This window comes from Pituophis catenifer, unplaced genomic scaffold (genome assembly GCF_029215685.1).
Source record: "Pituophis catenifer annectens isolate HBS135680 unplaced genomic scaffold, rPitCat1.0.hap2 SCAF_3, whole genome shotgun sequence".
Taxonomy (NCBI): Eukaryota; Metazoa; Chordata; class Lepidosauria; order Squamata; family Colubridae; genus Pituophis; species Pituophis catenifer.
In genome coordinates this window covers 133928170-133951944 of record NW_027256883.1, presented here as the reverse complement: position 1 = coordinate 133951944, position 23775 = coordinate 133928170, and the positions used below count along the sequence as shown (strand labels likewise).

The following is a 23775-nucleotide window of genomic DNA, read 5'->3' as shown; positions in this document are numbered from 1 at the left end:
CCAATCTGCTAATTATAATGAGCAACAATAGTAAAGGCACTAACACCTTAGTCACCCTTTGACCCAGCAAAATAGGACTTTAAAAGGGGGCATTGTCTTATGTCATGCAAATATCAATGGCATAGTAAGATGAAAAAGAGAGGAAAGTAACAAACAATGCAGCATTCTGAAAACATTCCAGACTCTACAGAAATGTTTATCAACCTTGCTGTCTGTGGAATTCTGGGAGTTGAAGTCCACACAGCACAAAAGTGGCAGGGAAATGATGCCCTTTCAGTCTGCAGCCTGGTTCCATACGTACTAGCTGATTTTCAGATAGTTCCCTTGAATTTGTAATCTTTGATATTATAAATCCCTACAGAATCAAGAAGCGTATGGCTCTCATGACCCTGTTCAGGGCACGAGAAGAGAATATCATTTCTGCAAAGCATGGGCTGGAAAGAATCCATAGAGAGAAAATCTAGACATAACCTAGACAATTGTAAAAGGAGGTTTGCTAATTAAAAGAACCATCAGAAAAGAGATCTTTGCATCTGTGAATGATAGTCTGTGGCCCAACTGTGAAGGACACCTGTTCAAGGGTACAAAAATCTTCCGTCCTGGCAATTATCATAAAAGCTCTTTTTGTTTATAAATCAGGAGATGTTTTTGGGGGGGTTTTTTTGTTTTGTTTTGTTTTTTTTGAGATTTGTTTTGCCTTATCAATGTTTGGAATATAGGACATACTAACCCTCCACATAGTGGCATGTTTCCTTTAAGGGCCTAAACAAGATTTTTTATTATTATTCAACTTCCCTCTTAACTTTCTTAAAGAATTAAAGATATACCAAATACAACAGGACACAATCAGCAAATAAATTAAAAAGGCTAAGGACAAGGATAGATTTGGGAGTACATGAGGCATAACACAATTAACGTAATGAGTCAGGATTATGCCAATAAAGGCAAGATAATTAAAAGTCAGGGCGACTTTTAAGCAAAAAATGTGATAAAGTGTACCTTGGATCATAATATTTCAAAATTTGGATAGAAAAATCCCAGGTTTGTCTGCCATTTAAATAGGCTTTCGCATGTAGAAAAGTTATGTGCCAGAGAAAAGATTAGAATTATTTTTCACAACTCTCTAGTTTTCTATATCCAGTCTGTTTCTTTATATAAGAAACATCAAATCATACCATCCATCAATCAATCTATATTTTGAAACTATTTTCTCCCAGAAAGATCATAATTCTCTTTTAAAAATCCATTTACCAGCACTTAATCAAAAGGTAAATGCAAGTTCAACGTTGTAGTTAAAACATAAATGGCCATGCGCCTTTAGAAAATTCTCTTTTTTTTCCCCTAGAAATAACACTGGTTTTATTTGTACCTTAAACATGGGCATTATCTATATATTTCAGTGCAAATTTATACAATTAGGCACTGCTTTCGGAAATGTTCTACAAACATGGACAATATCAAGTTGGTAAAGACGGCAACAATTTTGGTCTCCCTGGAGATGCCAGGGTTGTGGAAGACTGAATATTACCACAGCAACCAAATTACAAAAACAGACTGAGGGCTCATGCCTATTATTCTGGCAGAGTAATTTATATTACAAAGAACAGACTAGGGCACAAATACTGGAAAATGATTAAGAAAACAACCAACAAACCCTATTGGCTTTATATAACTTTAGGACCCGAAATCCCACACAATATATACTCCCACACACAATGTCATTATAAAAATAAATATCTAAGGTTTTGAAATGGTGAAACACCTTGCTAGTGTGAAGGACTCCGGAATAATTCACAGCATAGATTTTTTTTTCAAAACAGCCATTACAAAATCATGCTGATAATGCAGGGTAAAATATATCAAATTACAATGCCCATATTGAGACAGCTGTTCAGAAAAGCATGGGAGAGGAAAAAATGAGTTGTACGCCTGAGAAGTTTCTATCTTCAAATCACAAAATTCAAACATTATGTTTTGAGGGAACTCTTATATGAGCCTAATTCACTGACTGGATAAAAACTAGTCCATTGCATCTTTAAAGTAGCCTGCTTAATTTGTTGCTTTGCAGATTTGTTATAACACAATTAATTCTAATAATCTCAACCCAAAATGGTCAACTCATGAAAACTGTACTTCAGTACACCAGGATAGACTTCCAAATTACCTGGAAGAAAGCTATGCGTCATAAATACAATGTATCATAAATAATTTTTGTTCAATTATTTACATCCAGAATGCTAATGATTTATTAATAATACACACATAAATCTTAAAATTGGTTCTGGGATCAAGTTACTGATTTCTGTACATTTTGGGGCCTAAACAAGAACAGTATGAATCTCCCAGGATTACTGTATGTCATAGAATTATCTGTGGTCTGTTCTCTAAATTCCATTCCTTGCTTATTATTTCTTTAGACACCGAATCCTGTCATTCAATCCCCACCCCCACCCCCAGCAAAATGAAACTATTTTAGGAACATAATTTATCTCTCTCTCCATTATCCCAGCACATTCAAACCCCATCAGCCTATTCAGAGAACTGAAAAATCCAACCTGCTAATCATATTATGTCTTGAAGAGGGATAGAAGGTATAGCGGTATAGAAAAGAATATACTATATAACAATAAATGTATTCCTCCATATATGAAAGTTATAATGCACACACCTAACTCTTAATAGATGTGACCTAAGGAAGAAGTCCACATTTGGCAAGTGTTGATTGGACATATAAGTTGCGGAATAACAAACTGAAAATGCATAGTAAGGGAATAGGTAGAGGTGCCATTTCAAGGTCTTCAACATTTTGCCTATGGAAAGTTGGGAGAGCTGTTATAAAATTGGTTTATTTTTGGTCTATTCCCCAGATCTAAAAATATGTACTTCTTCTAGTGGAATAGTTACAAGATAGCTTGAGGATGAAACCAAACAGTACATCACACTTCAAAGTTAAGTTGTTGTTTTTTCTGTTGCTGCTGTTATGTTCCTTAGAAGCAACAACAAATCAGAACCAAAATAGTCTGAAAAACAACTGTCACCAATTCAAACATACCATGATGAATTAAAATGAGTCTCTATTAAATCAATTAAATTTAGGATTGAATTATCTGGTGATTAAACATCTTGAATCATATCTCTCACTGATGATTTCAAACTTTCCATCTTCAAGTAAGTGTTTCATCAGTGTTCTGTTGTTGATAAACCCATGAAATCTACTATGGAAACCAAATGCATTTTAAGTATACAGCAGATTTTTGGACATACTGTACTTTCAGCACATTAGGAGCACCAGCTGCACCAAAAAGAAAGAAAAAGACTAGAAATCACCATTAAGCTCTAATCAAAGAATGAACATGAGGACCCATGACCAACGTAAAATGTATCACCAAATGAGACAAATTCCAACCTTACAGATATGGTAGAGTGTTTTGATTTTAAATTTTCATAAAATTGAAATATATACTCTATGCATAAAGAAATTCAAAATTTGCATATAGTACAGGTCTATATATTTAATTGTGATTTAAAAATGTTTTCCAGTTTGAATTAAATTCTGACAGATTCCTTCTCTTCCTCTTCTCCTTCCTCTTCTTCTTCCTCCTCTTTTTATCACTTCGTGTGTCAAGAGAGACACAAAGTTATGGCTCTTGCTCTTCTGGCAGCTTCAATTATTGTTAATTCATGTTGTTGTAATGTGTTTTTGATGGTATCACTGTCAGATTAACTTTTAAAATATGAAGTCATTCTAAAAATCAAAATTCATTCCCACAACTTGGTTAAATCATTCTTCCAATGAAGAGATCAAAGAACTTTTCCAGGAAAAGGCATACAATATCATTGCAGTACTTTGCATGTACAAACTTAACATATTTTTAGAAAATAGGTTTAATAAAGTTTACCATAATTTAGAAAATAGTTGAAATAAAATTCAACTAAGATGTGTCTCATTTGGGTAGGAATAATTTTCCAGAATAGTTGAGCTTTATCCAATTGCCACAAAATAAGAAAGAATGACCCAATCTGCTCAGTACTTTTTCACATTTTTTAGAGAATGGACTGTCCATTTTGCAATCAGGACTGAGTAATATAGCAATCTTACACAATTATCTGTACAATTTGGAGTAAATTATACTTTCTTCCACTGAAAGCCTCATTGTTGCATATCTATTACTACATCCAAATTTAGCATCCATTTAATCATATAATCTTTGACTTGTTTGGTTTCTAAGTCATACTTCACTAACAATTTATAAAAAATGCCCAGATATTATATGCTACAAGGATTTCTTTTTCACTCGTGTCTCTAAGTACTTCTCCTTGTTTCGCAAATCCTTTTAGTACCCTGTTTCCCCCAAAATAAGACATCCCCTGATAATAAGCCCAATTGGGCTTTTGAGCACATGGCAATAAGGCCAAGTGCTTATTTCAGGGTTCAAAAAAATATAAGACAGGGTCTTATTTTCGGGGAAACACAGTACTATGTTGTTATTTGAACATAATCAGGTGAACTAGACCATTTTGAAGTAAGTATAAAAAACCCCCAAAAGAGTATAACTTCATCTTATGTCAAATCTTATAATCAAAATGAATTACTGTCTCCCCACTGAGCAAATTTCATAGGTGCATGATTTTGTATATATGGCTAAAGTATAAATTTCAGGTAAAGACAGCAAAGCCATTTCTCAGTTAGCAACTCTCTTGGTTGGTGAGCATTCACAAAAACACTAATAAAAAATCATTTTCTGATAAATTTTTCAGGCAAATTTCATGTATCTGACAAATCCTTCAATGGGAAACTGATTAAGTTCTAATCAGTTTCAGGCAACAGCTGAGCAACCTAGAGGGTTCTTTTCAACTAATTAAGATCACAGCGCTGAGTTTGTTACCTTGCTCAGCTAGTAACAGTTTAAAAAATAGCACTTTTAGGAACCAAAGTGCTGCAAAGAAAAGCAGCTCAGGAAGACATAGCTTCTTTAAGCAATCTCTCTGCACTATTGGGGGGGCAGGGTAAGGGGGGGATTGGTCAGGCATAGGACACTGTACAAGAGATCTTATCTGAATGAGATGGCAACAACCAATGATCTCCGCAGTGTGTGTGTGTCTCTCCCTCAGCCATGTCTTCTCTTAGAGACCATTTTGCTTAATGACCAGGCCTTTGGAACACTAATCAAGGAGAAGGTGTAGTTCGATAGGTGACTTGAAGCCATTAACTATTTCTCTGGCTCACCTGATTCATAAAAATGTTGTAAGAATAAAAAAGAGTGAAAGAAGAGTGTACATCCAAAGAAAGGATGGTGTATCTAAATCAGTGGTGGGTTGATACCAGTTCGCCCCAGTTCAGGCGAACCACTAGCAGCAGCGGTGGGAAGTTCCGCCCACCCGCCCAGACGTCATCAAATACACTCTGTGCATGTGCAGAAGTGGTGCATGCACGAGTGAACCAGTAGCAAAGGTAAGTGTAACCCACCACTGATCTAAATGTATTAATAAGATAATTCTTATTAAAGAAGTCTCAGCCTACAGGATTGTAGAGCTAACCTTGAAGGTATGCCAAAATAGCTAAGTAAACATCCACTGGGCTTGGGAAAAAAGACGGGGTGAAACTTATGATAACCCCACCTTGATTCTCTTTGATATAAGAGAGAGCAAAGGCCATCTCTATCAGGCTTTCAAGATTGTGTTATTATATCCTATGGTATTGTTTTTCAACCTTGGCATATTTAAGATGTCTGAACTTCAAGTCAAGGAATTCCCCAGCCAATACTGAATAATTTCAGCTAATGCAGGGCCTTCGTTCGCAGGAAAACAATTTAAATGCTATTGTTCTAAACAGGGTATTACCTTTCTCAGTGATCCCATCTTGAGTTAGCTGTAAAGAAAGACTTCTTTTTTCAAACATGTTCTGTAAATTAAAGTTTTAGGACTCTCCAGAAGCAAAACACCCAAGGAACTGTCATAAATGTAGCTCTGCTACTGGCAGTAGTTGCAAACACTATAAAACATTGCCAGTATCTTTATCCATTTGCTACAAAAAACTTTCCATTTGCACTGAATTCTAACAAATGATTTGCACAACATATTTCTCTTCCTCGGACCTATTCATTTGATCAGCACTCAGAAATAAACAGTTAAAAAAACCACATAAACCCTAGACCAAATCTATATTAAGACCTATATATTGTAAAATGGCACACAACTGATACATTAGGAATAATTGAGTCAACTTCTGGGTTTCTTTGCTTTAGACGTTTTTTATTTTTAATTGTATCAGCAAGGCAGGATTGAGAATATAGGGGACAGATTGAGATTTTGATGCCTATGCGGAAAAGGCAGAAGTGGGGAGGAAGGGAGGGAGGGAGGCAGATAGCATTTATAATGGGATAGCTTTGCTTCTTGAATCGATCTTATTAGTATGCACAGAAATGTGAACATGTTCTGATTATTATATATGTATCGCAGTATGTCTGTTTATATACGAAACACACTACATATATACACAGTATGATGTATCATATCGTATAATGAATGCTATATTTTAAAAATAAAATAACTAAAATCAGCATCTAAGTTAGGCACTTTCTATTAAATTCTTTTAACAATGGGAAGAAGCAGTATTGTCTGCTGTGTCCCCAAATGCCTGTCTCACCTTGTTGCTGCTCACCGGGTAGGAGTACTTCAGGCCACTAGACCCGGGGATAAATATATGTGATTGTTCTAGTCTACATCTCTTCCTACTTATTCCTTTGGTTCTCATTCAACATTGAGGGAGTGTTGCCTTGCTTTTCAAAAACATAAGTGTCTTTGCATTCAAGATGGCCATTCGTGATTTTAGAACCTTACCCCTATTTCTGGGTTTCTGGAAAAGTGCTAAATGAGTGTAGTTGCAATGTTGTAATTGTCAGTGTATGCACACACATTTGTATACTATCATGAGTATTTGTGGGTGAGAATACTTTAGCCAGTCACAAGCTGTTGCTGTCTGCATTTTTCTGACCATAGTTCCAGCTGTACACAGTTGTGGCTGGACAGGACAGTGAGTTTCCCAGGTCATCCTGAAAGCTTTATTAGCATGCCAGCAACTTTCTTTTGGGATTAAATAATAAAACACAAGGAAAGAAGAAGGATCACCATCTGCTGGACAGCTCTAGTCTTTCCATAAGACCTTATAACTTGCAACCTCAGCTGAGGATTTAAGGAAAGCATAGAGCCACTAATTCACAATATCCCTTTCCTCTTTTTTCCCCCTCTTCCATTCAGCAATTACCACTAGGATACAACCCCAAAGTAAAAACAACAGGATTGGTGGGAATAGGTGAATTTAACAGCTTTTTGGTTATTGGTCACTACCTTTTCAGTACAGTCCATGTTTGATCCAAAGCATATAGGTAGACTCACTAACTTCTACCAGAATAGTTCAGCAATTGGGAATAGGATTGCAGCTTTGATTCGCTGTTGTTAGCAACTGCAACATTAAGAGAGTGAAGATATCAAATGTATAAAACTAGTAATTTAAATTAAAGCTACCAAAGCCCTTCTGCATCTGCAAAACAGATATGGATTTTATTTTTATTTATTTTATTTATTTTATTCGATTTCTATACCGCCCTACTCCCGAAGGACTCAGGGCGGTGCACAGCCAGACAATAAAACACATCCATACAAAATTTAAAAGTAGAATAAAATCAAATTAAATAATTTTGGCTCAGACAAATTTAAAACCCCGAACTGTTTAAAACCAATTTTAAAATTGAATGTATAAAATACTAAAAGATATTTAAAAATTGAAAATCTTTTATGAAAGAGGGAGAAAATTAGGCCAGGCCCGCCTGGTGAAATAATAAGGTCTTTAAAGCGCGGCGGAAGGTGCGAAGATCCGGGGTCCTCTGGGGGGAGCTCGTTCCAGATAGTAGGTGCCCCCACAGAGAAGGCTCTCCCCCTGGGGGCCGCCAGTCGACATTGTTTGGCCGACGGCACCCAGAGGAGCCCCTCTCTATGGGAGCGTACCGGCCGGTGGGAGGCTATTGGTGGTAGTAGGCGGTCCCACAAGTACCCAGGTCCTAAGCCATGGAGCGCTTTAAAGGTGGTAACCAAAACCTTGAAGCGCACCCGGAAGACCACCGGGAGCCAGTGCAGCTCGCGCAGGAGAGGTGTTACATGGGAACGCCATGTCGATTTATGTGTTTAAAGTAAAATGCAATCACCTGTAAAAACTTTGGCTTTACCGAATGATTGCATAAAACTCAAAACAATCCACATCTCTCAGTTCACTGAACAAGGTTGCAATTTGCACCATCCACGGGAGGAAAAAATTGCCTATTTCTTATTCAACAGGAGAATGTTAAAAGTCTCATAAAAAAACGATGCCAATTATCCCATGTAGCCCAAGAATCTGTTGTCTAAAAACTAACCCATGTTCTCCAGCCATTTTGTTTTTGCTAATTTTTCAGTAACAAACCTGACCTTCCAATAACCTTGTCTTGATTAATCCATTAACAACAGAAAATAGAGAATACTAATCCAAACACATAAAGCAATAAATGTGCATGGGAAGCACAATTGCACTTCTGAAATATAAGGGTAGTTCATGACTTACAACAGTTTATTTAGTCACTGTTCAAAATTAGAACGGCACTGGAAAAAGTGATTTATGACTGTTTTTCACACTTATGACCATTGCAGCATCCCCATGGTCACATGATCAAAATTCTGACAACTTGGCAACTGGCTCGTATTTATGACTGTTGCAGTGACCTGGGACACCTTTTGCAACTTTCTGACAAAGTCAATGGGAAAGCCAAATTCACTTACTAGCTTAACCACTGCAGTGATTCACTTAACAACCGGGGCAAGAAATGGGGCAAAACTCATGTAATAAATGTCTTGCTTAGCAACATAAATTTGGAGCTCAATTGTGGTCATAAGTCGAGGACTACCTGGATATCCTTGCATCGCTATATCTTCAACGTAAGATCTGTGAGCAAAGCTACAAAGTTCACCTCACCACTTTTAGAAATGAAAACCCTTATTTCATTTATGTCTAAGCATTTTTAAGTGCTGCTGGAAATCCAAGAGCAATTGCATAAGCATGCTTTGCTTGTCCAGGCATGACTCAAACAATCCATCAAAGTTAAAAAGAAAAAGAAAGAAAGAAAGAAACGGCACACATCATTCTATTGGAGAGAAAGCCTTTGTGAAATCAATTAAGGGAGCTTCACCTATCATAAATTTGGCAGGGGGTACAAACTTCTCTGTTGCTCCGGCAATTTGGAACGCATTCTCTGCAGAAGAGAGGGTACTAATTCTTGGGGTCTTCCAAAGAAAACTCATCTTTTCTGTACAAATGCTAACAACTCATTAAAGCTAGTTAATTACTAGCTCTGTTAATTTTAGTTATGAATTCAACTTGTTTCACTTGATTGTTTTAATTTTAAATTTAAATTTCAAGTTGCATTATTGTACATTACTGCTGAGACACCTTGGAAGTCTGGAGAAATATTAAGCCAAATAAATAAATATCACCATTCCTAAAAATAAATTAAAAGATATTTGCAATCTGAGCAAATGCTTAGCTGCTTGGAAGTTTATCTAAAGCTTCATGTGATTTACTCCCAGTTTAAGCTGTAGAGGACACCAGTCTTTTCTTTCTCAAATGCAAAGTATTTTAAGAGTTAGTTTAACTAATTCCTCATGACAGGCCATTTAACAAGGGCATGCTTTTGGATTAAATATGGAATAGTGTTTTAAAACAGGAAACAATAGCCACATGGCTGTAAAATTAAAGAATAACTCAATGTACAAATTACTATTTCTCCAGCAATTTGAGAGAGATTGATCAGTTAAAAAGTGTGCCTCAGAAGAAATACAGGAAATATCAGATTTAGAGTGAAAAATTATGTTGGAAACAGAAGCCAATATAAAAAGAAGTATATGAGTCACAAAACTCAAAAAAAAATTGAATTTAGAACTACTGGAGAAGAGCCTAATGCTGGGAACGATTGAGGGCAAAAGAAGAAGGGGATGGCAGAGAATGAGGTGGTTATATGGCCTCCCTGAAGCAGTCGGTGTGAGCTTAAATGGACTCCGGGGGATGGATGGTAGAGGACAGGAAGGCCTGGAGGAAAGTTGTCCATGAGGTTGCAATGGGTCGGACACGACTTCACAACTAACAACAACAAAGGATGTCTGTACTGAAAGTATTAGAAGATGAGTTGAAACAGAACACATTCTGAATGTGTTACAGTAACATTTGTCATGGCAATATATGTATTTGTACTATTCTCTCCCTACTGATATAGAGTAGGCAGTCAATTTAAGCTATCCACATGTTTGAAGCATGTTGAACGCTTTCATAAAACAAACCATGGTTTTCTGTGAATTCAAGTGTATATGCACCTATTTATAAATATGTCTCAACAATTGCTCCCACATAGCTGAAGCAAAACAGCAAAAGCAAGACAGATCTATTTATTAAACTGCTTGAACTCCTTAGTCTCAACCCTCTGAACAGCTGTGGTGAAAGCCAACTCTGCTTCCAGTCAATAGAGTTGATGGGAGGACATCAAAGTGAGCTCTGGAAAAGGCCATCTATATTACCACAGGGTTAGATTGTATCTAACTTTTGTATCAATTGCACTGATACTACGCTGTAGGTTGCTTGCGGTTATCTAACATCTGGAGATACAATTCAGGGACCCTGGTGATGTCATTTTGATGATCAATGTCCCCGATTCTCTTTTACTACTGATTTGGCTTTCTCCAGGTTTAATTGATCTAAGTATTCAGCAAATGGGCCAAGATTGCACAATTCTTTTATACAGATATATTATACAGTGCTCATGAGATTGGTTGTTGTCTGAAAACAGCAGAAGCATCATATCTGTAGGGTCAAATGAAACTCTAAATCCTGAGATTGGAATCCTAATACTTATTAGCTTCAAGCATCAAAACTGCATTGGGAATGCATTTTAGGACACCAAAGTCCTAAGGAAATGCAACCTGAATGGCTTCAAAATGCCTTAGGTTTGTATACAGGCCAAGCTGAATTCCAAATAATGAACAACAAATTGACACAAAGGGAGGAAAACAACCAACAACCAACACCAGGAGAAAGTGTGTCTGGAATATCTTACCTGTTAACTTTTTAACTTTGATTTTTACTTTTAACTATCCTGTTTTCCCCCAAAATGAGACATCCCCTGATAATAAGCCCAATCGGGCTTTTGAGTGCATGGCAATAAGGCCAAGCGCTTATTTCAGGGTTCAAAAAAATATAAGACAAGGTCTTATTTTCGGGGAAACACGGTAGTAAGTTTAACCCTCTTTTAAAACTGTTTTTAATTGTGCTTTAAATAACATTTTTATATTATGATATGATGTTGTTTGTAAACTGTGCAGAGTCACTTAGGTGAGATGGAAAGTGTAGAAATTAGAGAGAAAGAAGAGGAGAAAGAGAGGGAGAGAGAAAGGGAAGGAGGGAGGGAGAAGGAGAAGGAGAAGAAGAAGGAGGAAGGGAGAGAGAGATATATATCTTTTGCTTTCATCGCCAATAACTTACTGAATTGTCTTAAGAAATTACCAGTCTTGGTGTACTATCCTTGAATTCCTTAGAGACAGTTTTGGACTCAAGCTCTATTTGAGAAACCAAAGCAGAAAATGTGTCCAAGTAGAGGATAAGAAGAAGAAATAAACTTCTGTCATAATGTTGTTCCACAGGAAGCAACCATTTGATAAACACGGGTTCATAATTTGGGAACACTTTATCAAGTGCCATCAGTTTGACAAATCCTCTGCAAAGTTTGTCTTGCTCACTTCTCATACCAATTATAGCATTTCACAAATGTCTCAAATAGATAGATAGCTGCAAAATTTAATCTTAAAAAATTGAATTTTCTCCAGATAAACATTATCACAGATATCAAAAGCTCCAACATGTTTATCTCCCTGGGAATTTTTATGCCTTCAAGTGAAAATCTTTCAAATCGTGAGACAGGAGAGGCAGTCTCTTTTGCAGTCTGCCATGCTTTTAGCTATTATAAACAGACGCCACTCAAATCATCTGCCTTGTTTCTCAGTGCACCATTGCCAGCTTCTGTCCTAAAAGAAAACCTTATTTATTCAACAAGAAGAATGTCATATTCTGGCATAAGTTGTCTTTTCAATGGCTGTTGTTTTCAACTCATTATTTCTTTTAGCTGATTTGTGTGCTGTCGAATAAGCAGGCTCCAAGTCTAGTTTTGAGGGCCTTCCTGAGTAAACTGTTTTTGTTGCTGTTCTACATAACCAGTACAATTTGGATCCTACATAGGTGTCAGCTACCATACAGGCCCCCAAAGTGTTGATGCTGATGAAGCTATCACTTTTCTCCAAATAATCAAACTGGCCATGCTGGGGAAGTGTTACAAGGTCAGAAGACTAGCTAGTGATCTGCTCCAATCAGCATGTGGTTGCCGCCATTTTATTGCCTGCAATATTACCACAGCACAGCAACAGACAAATCTGATAGTGACTTGACAGTGGTTGCCGCCATTTTATTGCCTGCAATATTACCACAGCACAGCAACAGACAAATCTGATAGTGACTTGACAGTATTTTAGTCAGTCTCCTCTGTTCATCTGTAACAGGGGTGTCAAACTGGCGGCTGCGGGCCAGATGCATCACATGCAGGCCACACCCACCCTTCCGCAAAGGGGAAACATCGCGAAACATCACATGACAGCAACATGATGCCGCGACTTTGACACCCGTGATCTATAAGGACTATTTAATCACGCAGGTGGCAGATTGTTAGATGTTACAAATGCCCTTGAAAAAATCAGATTTGGTCTCAGAATGACCAGAGACATATTGATTATTGTCTTTTTACATTCTGAGGATGCATGTAGTATGATATCCTCACTCTTTCAGGGAAGTCTGAAAATGATGGGAGCCATATGAGCAGAAATACAAATGGCGTATACAATATAACATAGTTTTCTATACTTCTGTCCATTACATTTTTAATCCCTTCCCCAACTGTAATGAAGTTCTATGTGTTTGCACTAAATTGCACTGTCTGTGGAAATTAAGGAAGATTTAAAGGATGTAACAGAGGGGGAAATATGAAGAATAATTTTTAAAACCTTGGTTCTAAACTCTGTGAACTCTGACGAGCTATTAAAAAAATTAGCCACAATTAGAATTTGTAGTACTTGACTGATTCAAAGATTGAAGGAGCTAGGTAATATTTTAAAAAGATGAGAAGCAGTCACTTATGCAACTGAGTTGCACAATAAAATTAAGAAATGGGTATGTATTTAGGAATGTATATATGTATGTATGTATGTATGTATGTATGTATGTATGTATGCATGCATGTATCCTGTCTTTATTATTTTTTACCAATAACTCCAAATGGCAAACATATCCAACGCATGTTCCTCCTCCTATGTCAAATATACTACAGAAATACATGATTCCACCTGTGGTATTTTTAGTTTGCAGTTATGGATTCACTTATCTGGGAATGAATGAACTCAGGGAGATTTTATTTTCTCCCTAGGTAGATATGTGTATGTGTTGTACTTATATATCTTAAATAAACTAAATTGCAATATTGTTTTTCAAAGCACAATTGCAAAATAAAGGAAAATAGGCAATGTTTAACAGAAGCACAACCTGCTTCTCAATAGTCTGGCAACATGTTTCTGATGCATTGGAAATGCCTGAGATTCAACACCTTTTCATAACATTTTAATGTTGAATGAATATCTGAATGAACACTTCTTGGTAATAATTTAAAATGCAGACATTTAAAAAAAATATTTATTTGCTTCATTAGAAGGCTGGGTGCTTGGAAGAAGTAGTGATTACATATGAGAGGCTAGTTTTAAGTGCTAAGAAACTATCAGAAAGCATAGATACTACATGTTATATATCTATGAGAATTAGGATGGCAGAAGAATGAAGACTTTAAAGAATTTGCTGGAAGAAAACAATTGTGCCTTCCCTCAGCATATAATATATAATAATGAAAATTTAGCAGAAACTGTAATGGGCTAAGTATAAGGAACCAAACAAAAACTAATGGAACCTGCAATATGGACCCTTCAATGTGGAATCTAATAAAAAACCTTTAATATTTTTGATAAGGACGTGGTAAACTGGCTTGCCTTACTTTTCCATGTTAGCCAGAGTACAAATCAAAAAGAAAATTAAAAGTGCTATTTATTCTCCAAGATGCTGGAAGCATTGTACAGTCAACCTATAAATCTTGGCCTTTGCCGGATGCATCGTCCAGTGCAGGAAATGTCACGAGGGACAAAGTTAAGACTGTTCTCGGTATAAGTTGAAAGGGACTGCAAAACATAGGCTCTTTTTGTGTAGAAACAAAACCAAAAAAATAAATAAAAAGGTTAATGATAACCTTTGCTCTGCTTTGTTTCCAGGCTTCTGGAACATAAGGGAAAAGCTGGCCTAAAGTTGTTGTTTATACACTTACAATTTCCCCTGTTGTCATGAAGTCTTTTCCTAACTTCCTGCTCATTTTCTCAGGGGCCATTGGGAAAGGTACAGGAACCTGGCTTTTATAAAGAAGCAGGAAGCAAAGGAAAAACTGAAGGCATGGAATGTGCCATAAAACATTGTCAGAAAGACAGGAAGGATGGATTACTTGGGAAGCTTTCGGAGACCTATCTTAGATAATGATTCTGAAACATAGTAGCTGCCTCAGATCAGATAACAGACCTGAGCCACAGTAGTGGAAAACAAGAGTACTTACTATACAGACTTAGATTTGCTTTAAAATTCAAAATACTTAAGAGAGGAACTAGGTCACGTTTCCATGACACAGTAACCTCTACATAGGTTAAATTCCAACTTTGCAACATTCCAGGAGATCAGCAAGATGAGGAAAGGCTTGGTTTTCTACAATGCAAAATCACTATAATTCCCACAGATTTGGTCTGTATCTCAGCCCATGCTAAAGATCTGTGGTGACAAATGTTTCTGTGAGAATGCAGTCCTGCAAGCAACATCTATTACTTCTGTGTGTGGATTAGGCAGCCCAAATGTTTCATACCAAAAATTCAATTCTAAACAGATTTCCTGGAAAGCAAATTGGCTTGGAAGCAGTGGACCTATTGCACAGTTCATTGACTGACATGGCTGCTAGTCATAATTCTGAAGAATTACTCTCTCCTTCCTTCTTCCCGGCATTCCAGTTATTATCTATACGATAATGCCAGCATCTCTAAAATTAAATCTTTATACAGTAGAACCTCTGGTCACGAATGCTTCTGACCATGACCAAATTGGGGTCCAACCAAAAAATTCACTTTTTTTTTTCATGGCCAATTTCCCCTTCCACACCATTTTTTTTGTAAGCACCAAATTTCCAAAATTAGGCTCGGGTCATGACCAAATCAGGTTGCGAACAAAGTTATGGAAAGAATTATAGTCGTGACCAGAGGTTCTACTGTACCTTGCTATTTCCTCAGTCATATAATAATAGCAATAGCAACAGTATTTAGATTAATATACCACTCCATAGGTTGAGAGTTCAATCCTAGGTAGCAGATGTTTCTCTCCTAGTGTGCGTGCGCACACACACACACACACACACACACACACACACACACACATATCTGCTGCGAACTCCGTGTAGGTGTTAGGAGGGGCATCCAGCCAGTAAATGCTCAGCTCCATCCAGTCCCTGTGACCCTGTCTTCCCACCAATTCTACCCCAAATAGAGACTGCCACGTCATTTTTTAAAAAGGGAAGTGCTTTACAGCACTCTCTGAGCAATTTACAATGTAAGCATTATTTGCATATTGCTCTCAACAATCTGGGTCCTCATTTTACCATCCTTGGAAGGATGAGTCAACCTTGAATCCTGTCAGGATCAAACTCTAGATTGTTGGCAGAGTTAGGCTGCAGTTCTGCACTTTAACCACTGCACCATCAGGCTTCTACTTTATAACAATATAACACTATATTTTTAAATTTTGTATTTATATGTTTTATTTTATGGCTGTTCACCGCCCTGAGTCCTTCGGGAGTAGGGCGGTATACAAATTTAATAAAATGAAAAATGAAATGAATAACAGTTGTGTTGTCTTTTTAGGCAAAGTTGTTTGAAGCCTCCCTTCTCCAAAGTAAAGCAGCCTTATCAATCTAGTCCACTAAAGTTGGGTTCCACCTTATAACTCAGAATTATGAACCAAACCAATAATATGCTGTGGTGGATTATGAGAGTTGAAGTCCAAGACAGTTAGAAGGCAACAGATTTGGGAAGATAGTGATATTTAAGGCCAAGACACAGAATGATTTCCTCCATACCTCTCTTTCATGGTGGCCAGAATCTTCTGAATTCCTAACATTGAGGATGTGAACTTCTTGTGGTAATCCAGCAGTTCCTTTGCTTGCACAGCCGGATAAGACAGTAAAACTTTCTAGCAAGGCTTGGACTGGATGTGAACTGTTGACCTGAGACAATAGACAGCCACTTCTAGGCACAGGACCTGTAGAATAAATGGGAAGGAAGATTAATTTGAGATGAAAGGCTGTAGCAAAACCTGAATTAGAGCAAAGTCTAAGCTATCTCACCAGCTGCTTGGTATAACCTTCTGCTATCACACAAATTATATAAAGTACCAAGTTGATAGCATACCAATTACAAATGGAATGGAAGGGATTAAGATGGGTATAAAAGGAAATGCTATGCATACTTCTTATTCACTGAAATTTATTGAAGGCTTCAGTGCCCTGATTTCTGCCTAATGATGTAATCCTACCTATTTTATATCGAGAATATGATCTATTGAAACCAATGAAACGAAGCTTCTAATAAACCAGTTTAGGATTAGGATGTAACCCAAAGTGCCTTCTTGGAAGTAAAATTATGGTATTCATCTAGCTTAATTTTTCTGCAAGAAGTAAACATCAAAGTGAAAATCTGTGGAATTATACTTCAACCCTAAACTGATGAAGAGTGTATAGTTGGAATTTATATAGGATTATAGACTTAGACTCGAGTTACTTTGGACTGTGTCCAAATTCTTATAACTATAGCCTTCTACAATGTGTTCTTCCAAAGTAGCTAATTAGTCACTCGATTGTTCCTGGAAACAAACCAGCAACCAATGCAGTTCCTACAGTCTCAGTGTTACATGGCAATAACACTTAGTAGATATTGCATTATGCATCAGTTGTAGATCCTGGATAGTCTTCAAGAGCAATCCTTTGTAGCCCGGTACAAGGTGACAAGGGTTTGAATGACCATAGCCAATGTTCGTTGTTAAATAAATGGCCATGGTGCACTAGCCAAAACAAACCATACTAACATAATAAAGTAATATCTGAAAACATGCTGCGCTTAGGATAGACAGGCAAAACGAAGATGTTTAAGGAGAATACGGTAAAGATGCATTTATCGAATCTGCAAATTGGGGAAAAACAAGTGTCCTTACTATATGTTCGCTGCACTTTTTTTGACGTTGCATTCACCTGAAATGCAACTATTAGTAATGTGAGTTGGCTGAACACTGATAGGATTGACCATGACTGAATACCCGCTTGCTGGATCTAAAAGCAATTATCTTAGCTAATAACTACACTCTTTAGCCCAAGAAATAGTATGTGTCCTTCCATATAATCCCCTCCAGCATAGTCTTGCACTTTTTTTAAGGCATTATCATAGCAGATGGAAATACAGCAGGAGAGCTGAAGGGCACAAAAGAGTTTTACACATTAAATACATCTGCAGGAAGCTAAAACTAAGCAAATGTTTACAGAGAATGGCCCTGGCTTGTCCAACTTATATAGAAACTCACGCTGCATTGCAAAACTCATTGAAGAAATGCCATGGTTTTAGCTATTCCTTTCACACATTCTAACTCCAATTTGGAATTCATTCAGTGTAGCTGAACCTTATTAATCTTAAGTGGTACTTTGGACTTTTCTCTCTTCAGAAAAATCTACTTATATCCCAAGTACTGGAGACTACAGTATTATCTACAGAGACCCTATTCCATTTACTGCTTCTAATAGGAAGTTGTGCTTTGACGTTCGTCAGCTTTCCGAACCATCTGCAAGGCACGAGAACAAAGTCACTTAGTTTTAAGAGTTAATTTCTTTGTCCATTGTTTGGAGAACAGCTGGTTTTTCTATAGTTTTCTATGGTTAAGGAATTTACAGAGGTTAATTATTGCTGCATTCTTTAATGCAACCACATACTTTGAAGGCATGTTTATTCTTTCTTGTGTTTTTGTACATTGCCATGGGCGCTATTCTCAGAAATGGCCTTTTCAAAATCTCACACATCAAGAAATACGAAAATGAACCAGTTTCTCCAAGACTTATATGGAGATGACGGGAATGAGCTTTTACTACAAATCCTATGCTCCACCACTGAGCAAAGACTCCCTCTTGCTACAATAAATTAGTTACAAACTGCCTTACTCAGCTTGGTATGTGATTATCCTTTCATTGAAGACAGATTTTTTTTTCCTCAAATGTTGCCACGCTTAGCACAACCAAGAAATAAAAATGATTTTAGAAAAACTTAAGTCTCCATAGGTAGGGTTTATCCCACACCTCAAAGGCACATTCCTTCATTTCTCCACCATAGTGGCTTGAATTACAAGCATCTGGACTCAATTGTGGCTTGTCCAACATGCATCTGAATGGAACAAAATTAAAATAGGCACTTTATGCCCAATAGCTATGGATAAGGACCCTGGGGCTTTGCTGCAGTCCCTAGGGCAAAAACTCTGAGTCCTTAGAACAAAGGTCATTTTTGGAGTCCATTCTGCTTGCCACACTCCATCTTAATAACAAATGGCTCAGGGTGTTATTAAATAAACAGGGGAAGATTCCCAGTAAGCTCAAAGGGAGAATGTTAAGATGTTGCAAATGACGAAGATGTTGGAAGGGCAAGTTTTCTCAAGCAACTGGGGTCGTAAGGCCGAGGGAAAGATACTCTTCCCCGATATAGTCCAAAAAAATCCACTTTAAAAAAAACTTTCTCCCATAGATATGAATGGCTGTCATTCATTCTCTTGCCAAGTCTAGATTATTATGTATTTTTTTCTGTTTTAAAAAGCATTTGGCTAGTCTCTTGTTTGATTATTGGTCTCCTGGTTACACTGACCTCTTTTCCTTCTTGAAAATTCCACTACTTACAGCACAATCATACTGAAGACTACTCAGAGTTAATTTTCTAATCACTACACAAAGAAGTCAGCCTTAATGGGACATGATTTTCATGTATTTGTAATCATTGTTTTATTATTATTATTATTATTTTGCGTCCCCTACCATAAGCCCACCAGCAGAGTACTCTCTTGGGAATGGAAAACTATGATTTAGTTGGTAAATCTTCCAATTAAGTTCCAGGAGGGTGAAGAAGATGAACTATCTGGAAGAGGGAGCAACTATATTACTTGCCCTCAGTAAAAACAGGACTTTATGTGCTCTTTTGAGCGCGTAAGAAATTAAATTGGCAGAACTCAGAGACACACTGTGCTCACATTTTACTGTGACATCAGCGAGGCCTATTTCCTAGTTCTCTGCTTTCTGAAGATGGCGTTTTATTTGTCTGGCAATGCGTCTTCTGTGACCTTCTTCCTGAGAAATCTGCCTGATGTCAATTTTTGTCATCGCAGCACTAAACAAATACTTTTGGCTGTACTTAATTTTTTTTCCCCATATAATTCCATGGTTATGAATTTAATGTTTTCTATAAGACACTACAAATCTATCTTCATTTTATTTGCTGGCATCCTTTATTTTTTTAAAAAAAATACACCTAAACCTTCGTTATTCTTTGATTATTGTATTCTATCATGATCATTTTATCTGAAGGTTAACAGAGAAATAAGTAAGTGGAGGGAAATCTACTTTCTTAATTAATTAATTTAGAGGAAATTTCTTCTGTCTATATATAAACTCAAAACAAAGCATGCCTAATTTTCGTCCAAATCAACAGTAATCCATTATTAATGTCTTTCTTACACCAGATATACTTCTGGTATTTGGGGGGAAGTGTGGATTAGGCAAAAAAAATGTTGCACAAGCGTATTTTAAACTATAAGAGCTGAAGGAAGGGAAATAATTTTGAAAGAGAAGCCAACCTGATTGGTTGTACAGTGGTACCTCAGTACTCAACTGCTTTGAAACTCATCAAATTTGGAACTCAACGCATTTTGACAAGAAAATTTTGTCCTGGTACTTGTCATTTGTTTAGTACTCAATGCACACGTTAGAAGTTATCGGTGTTGGTTGCCTCGTGACTCGCTATCCTTTCCAGCCAAAACAACACAGGAAACCTTAGTCACATCTGGTAAACTCGCAGGATTCATTTTTTCTCCCCATGTACATGTATACATCCGAACTAGACTGTGTTGGTTCTCTGTGTCATATAATATATGTGGGTATATGCATAATTTCGTATTTGTTTATTTTGTCATGTTTATGGAGAGTATACTGAGAGCTGTATGCAATGAAATTTCATTTTAATGTATGCCGATAAGTGTACAAAGTGACAGTAAAGTTATTCTAAGTCTAAGTCTATGTGGTAGCTGCTGCCCTGGGCACATCTCCTGGCAGTCTTTGTGTATTTTTGCCTTTTTTTCTCAACAAAACATGTATAAAGTTTTTATTTTATTTAATCTAAGTGTTTATTAATTTTTAGGTTTATTTCTCATGTAATGATATACAACCCTATCTTTTTACAATATTGCCTTAAAAAGTGTACATTGTCTTTGGTTTGGGAACGCATTAAATTTCTTTACATTATTCCTCATAGGAAAAATTTGTTTGATATTCATCATTTTTGGCACCTATCGCACCTCAACATTTTAGAATCCATTGTGCTTCCTGGAACCAATTAACAACAAGCACCAAGGTACCATTATCCCGCCCCATTTTTACCCAGGATCTTAGACATCAATTATCAATATCAATTAAGTTCATTTTTAATTTTAAAATTTAGCAAGTAGAAAAGTAACACAGTTATGAAATGGGGAGGGGAGCGGGTGACGGATTAAAGACTTTTCCCTTGTTACTGCATCTCAGCTGAAAATCACTGTCCCACTTCAGATGGGGTTCACACTTCATAGGCAGATGCCACAGGTGAGTCATTACTAAGCTATGCTACTCATGAATGGCTCTAACTGCAGGAGTAGGAATTATACTAAACTATACTTTGTTTTTCACTTTCTACTTAAGTTATTTTTGTTATACTTTTTTTTTTTTTTACTTATCCCTCTGGAATTGCCATAGCCTTGGTTATCTATAAATGTTTGTGTGAGTCTGTGCCAGGGAAAGAAAAACAGTGGCCTTCCCAGCAGTTGTTGAGCAACACATAGGAAATTGACCCACAACAGCCCAGATTGTCCACAATGTTAAAAATGGAAGTTTTACCACATCTAGTCGGATGCAGGTTTTCTACTTCTGAAATCTAGACCATGAGTTTGGTACATCAATTATTTGGTGGATTGGTCCAGTACAGCTGCCTGAACGCCCTAATTGTTCTTACAGGTTTATCTTTGTGAAAGCCAATGCTATATAATTGCAGGCTGACCACCTAGGACTATGGTCTATGACTCATCTTCCCCAACTAACTGAATTCAGAATCAAAACAAACTCTTGCTATAGCAGCTTCCTTGTCTGTTGCCAAACCCTGTACCAACTGCTATGCAGAGCAGGCCAATATTTAAATCTAAGACCACATTCTGGTCTTTCTTTCCCCATAAACCATGCATAGCCACTGACATCTGCTTCTACATATACAAACCAATTCACCATTCATAAAACCCCCCCCTTGATGTTGATTACACGTAATTGTTTTTCTTATTTCCTTGCTTAACAAAATGTGCCATTTGTGGGTCAAAGAACTGAAATTTCCACTTCCCTTGATATTTACCCATCCATTTCAATGTGGTGAGAGGACTTTCTCTGGCTGTCCTCAAAAATGCTGGAAACGCTCAGCTCTAGTGTTAGAAACAACAACAATCATCCCAGCAACTTCAGTTCAAGGGAAGTAAAAGTCAATGAAATGAGAATTAATGAAATAAGCATCTTGTTCTTCCCCACTTTTATATGTTAATTAATGTAAGCAATTCATCAATCATCTTCAAGCCTAATGAAGCTGGAGGAAGACACAGGGACACCAGTGTGTATCAAAAGAAAGAATCCGCCTTTAACAATTAAACAACTCAATTGAAGGTTCTAATTGGGTGGGGATGTTGGTTAACCATTAGATTTTCCTTTTCCATATCTCCATTTTTAATTCCAATATATATTCCAAATCAATTAGCTGCACTGTTGTTGAATAGTGTTGAATATAGAATACATTATATTCAACAAATGGAATATTTATTTATTTAATCAAATTAACATGACCGACCATCTCGCGGAAAGTGACTCTGGATGGTTTAAAGAAATCCAATAAAGGAGTAAAATAAATAAAACAATCATTACCTAAAACTATTATATAATAATTAAAAGAACATTAAAAAGTATAAAAGCAGAATGCAAAATAGATCTAGGAAAAAAAACCAGTCTCATTATTTCCTTCTTCATCCCTTGGTTATAAATTGGCCACTTTCTAGACAAATTGGGATTACATCTCTTAAAATTTTCCAGCTTTTCACTTGGAATTCTGGGCCTTGATGTCCCAAAACATCAGCAGCCACCTGTGGATGCTGGAATTATGATATAATATAAACATAGAGAATTAAAAGGCTTTCCACAATAGCTGCTGTTAAAACAAACAAACCACCAAACTGGCGGGAAAAATCATTTTATTATTTTCCGGAAACAACTCAAATTTATTTCCTCTCCAAAGCTGTGTGATCCTAAACAAAACACCACATCTAGAATTTATTGAATATAGTTTCAGCACCTTGACTTCCCATATAACTAGTACTCTAATGTGTGCCATACTGTGTGCCAACCCTATCCCCAGAATGTGGTCTGCCATATCTCTAGCCCATCCAAAGCCAAATATTTATAAATGTTATCTGTTAGATTGAGTGATACAATTCATGCAATTCTTTTATGATTAAGCGGCTATTTATAACACTGTTTTTGAACATTTCTTGCAGTGGTTGATTTTTTTTTAGTTGTGATACCCACACACACATCATATACATACACACAAACATATTAAAAGGGACTAAAACTAAAGGCAAAGGTTTCCTCTGTCGAATCTACGGGAGGTACTTATCTTCGTTTCTTAGCTGAGGGAACCAGCATTGTCCAAAGACACTTCTGTGTCATGTGGCCAGCACGATTATTCACCAAGGCACATGGAACTGTTACCTTCCCACCAAAGTAGGACCTATTTATCTACTTGCATTTGCATGCTCTAGGTTGGCAGCAGCTGGGGCAAGTAACGGGAGTTCACACTGTTACATAGCACTCGGATTTCAAACCTGGGCTGTCAGCTCTCCAGCTGACAAGCTCAGCATCTTTAATTATTGAGCCATTGTGCCCCCCAGAATAAAACTAAAAGTAAGAAATAAACACTGTCTGCAAATCTCTCTTCAACCCTACTCAGGGGAAACTAACTCCAGAGTTCTCTAGTTATTAGACCACATGGCGCTATCTATAAAAAGTGTCAAATTCAAACCATACCCTTATTTCAAGTACTTTTAGTAGTACTTTTCTGTTGAAATGTAACATGTTTTTCTTCATGACAAGAAAAACAATCTAATAAAATTAATGGCATTGGGTTTTTTTTTCTTGTTTTCTTGTTTGTTTCATTAAATACATTAAACACATCATGGAACTC

General features: G+C 36.9%; 1 protein-coding gene across 3 annotated transcripts in view; it reads right to left on the bottom strand.

Annotated features, from left to right (window-relative positions):
• Window positions 1-23775, bottom strand: part of TGFBR3 (transforming growth factor beta receptor 3) — a 163160-nt gene that overhangs the window by 75317 nt on the left and 64068 nt on the right. For all 3 annotated transcript variants that reach the window (XM_070939399.1, XM_070939400.1, XM_070939401.1), the window contains exon 3: window positions 16317-16498. In XM_070939399.1, the coding sequence (XP_070795500.1) occupies window positions 16317-16498 (182 nt within the window). The remainder of the gene's footprint in view (window positions 1-16316; window positions 16499-23775) is intronic.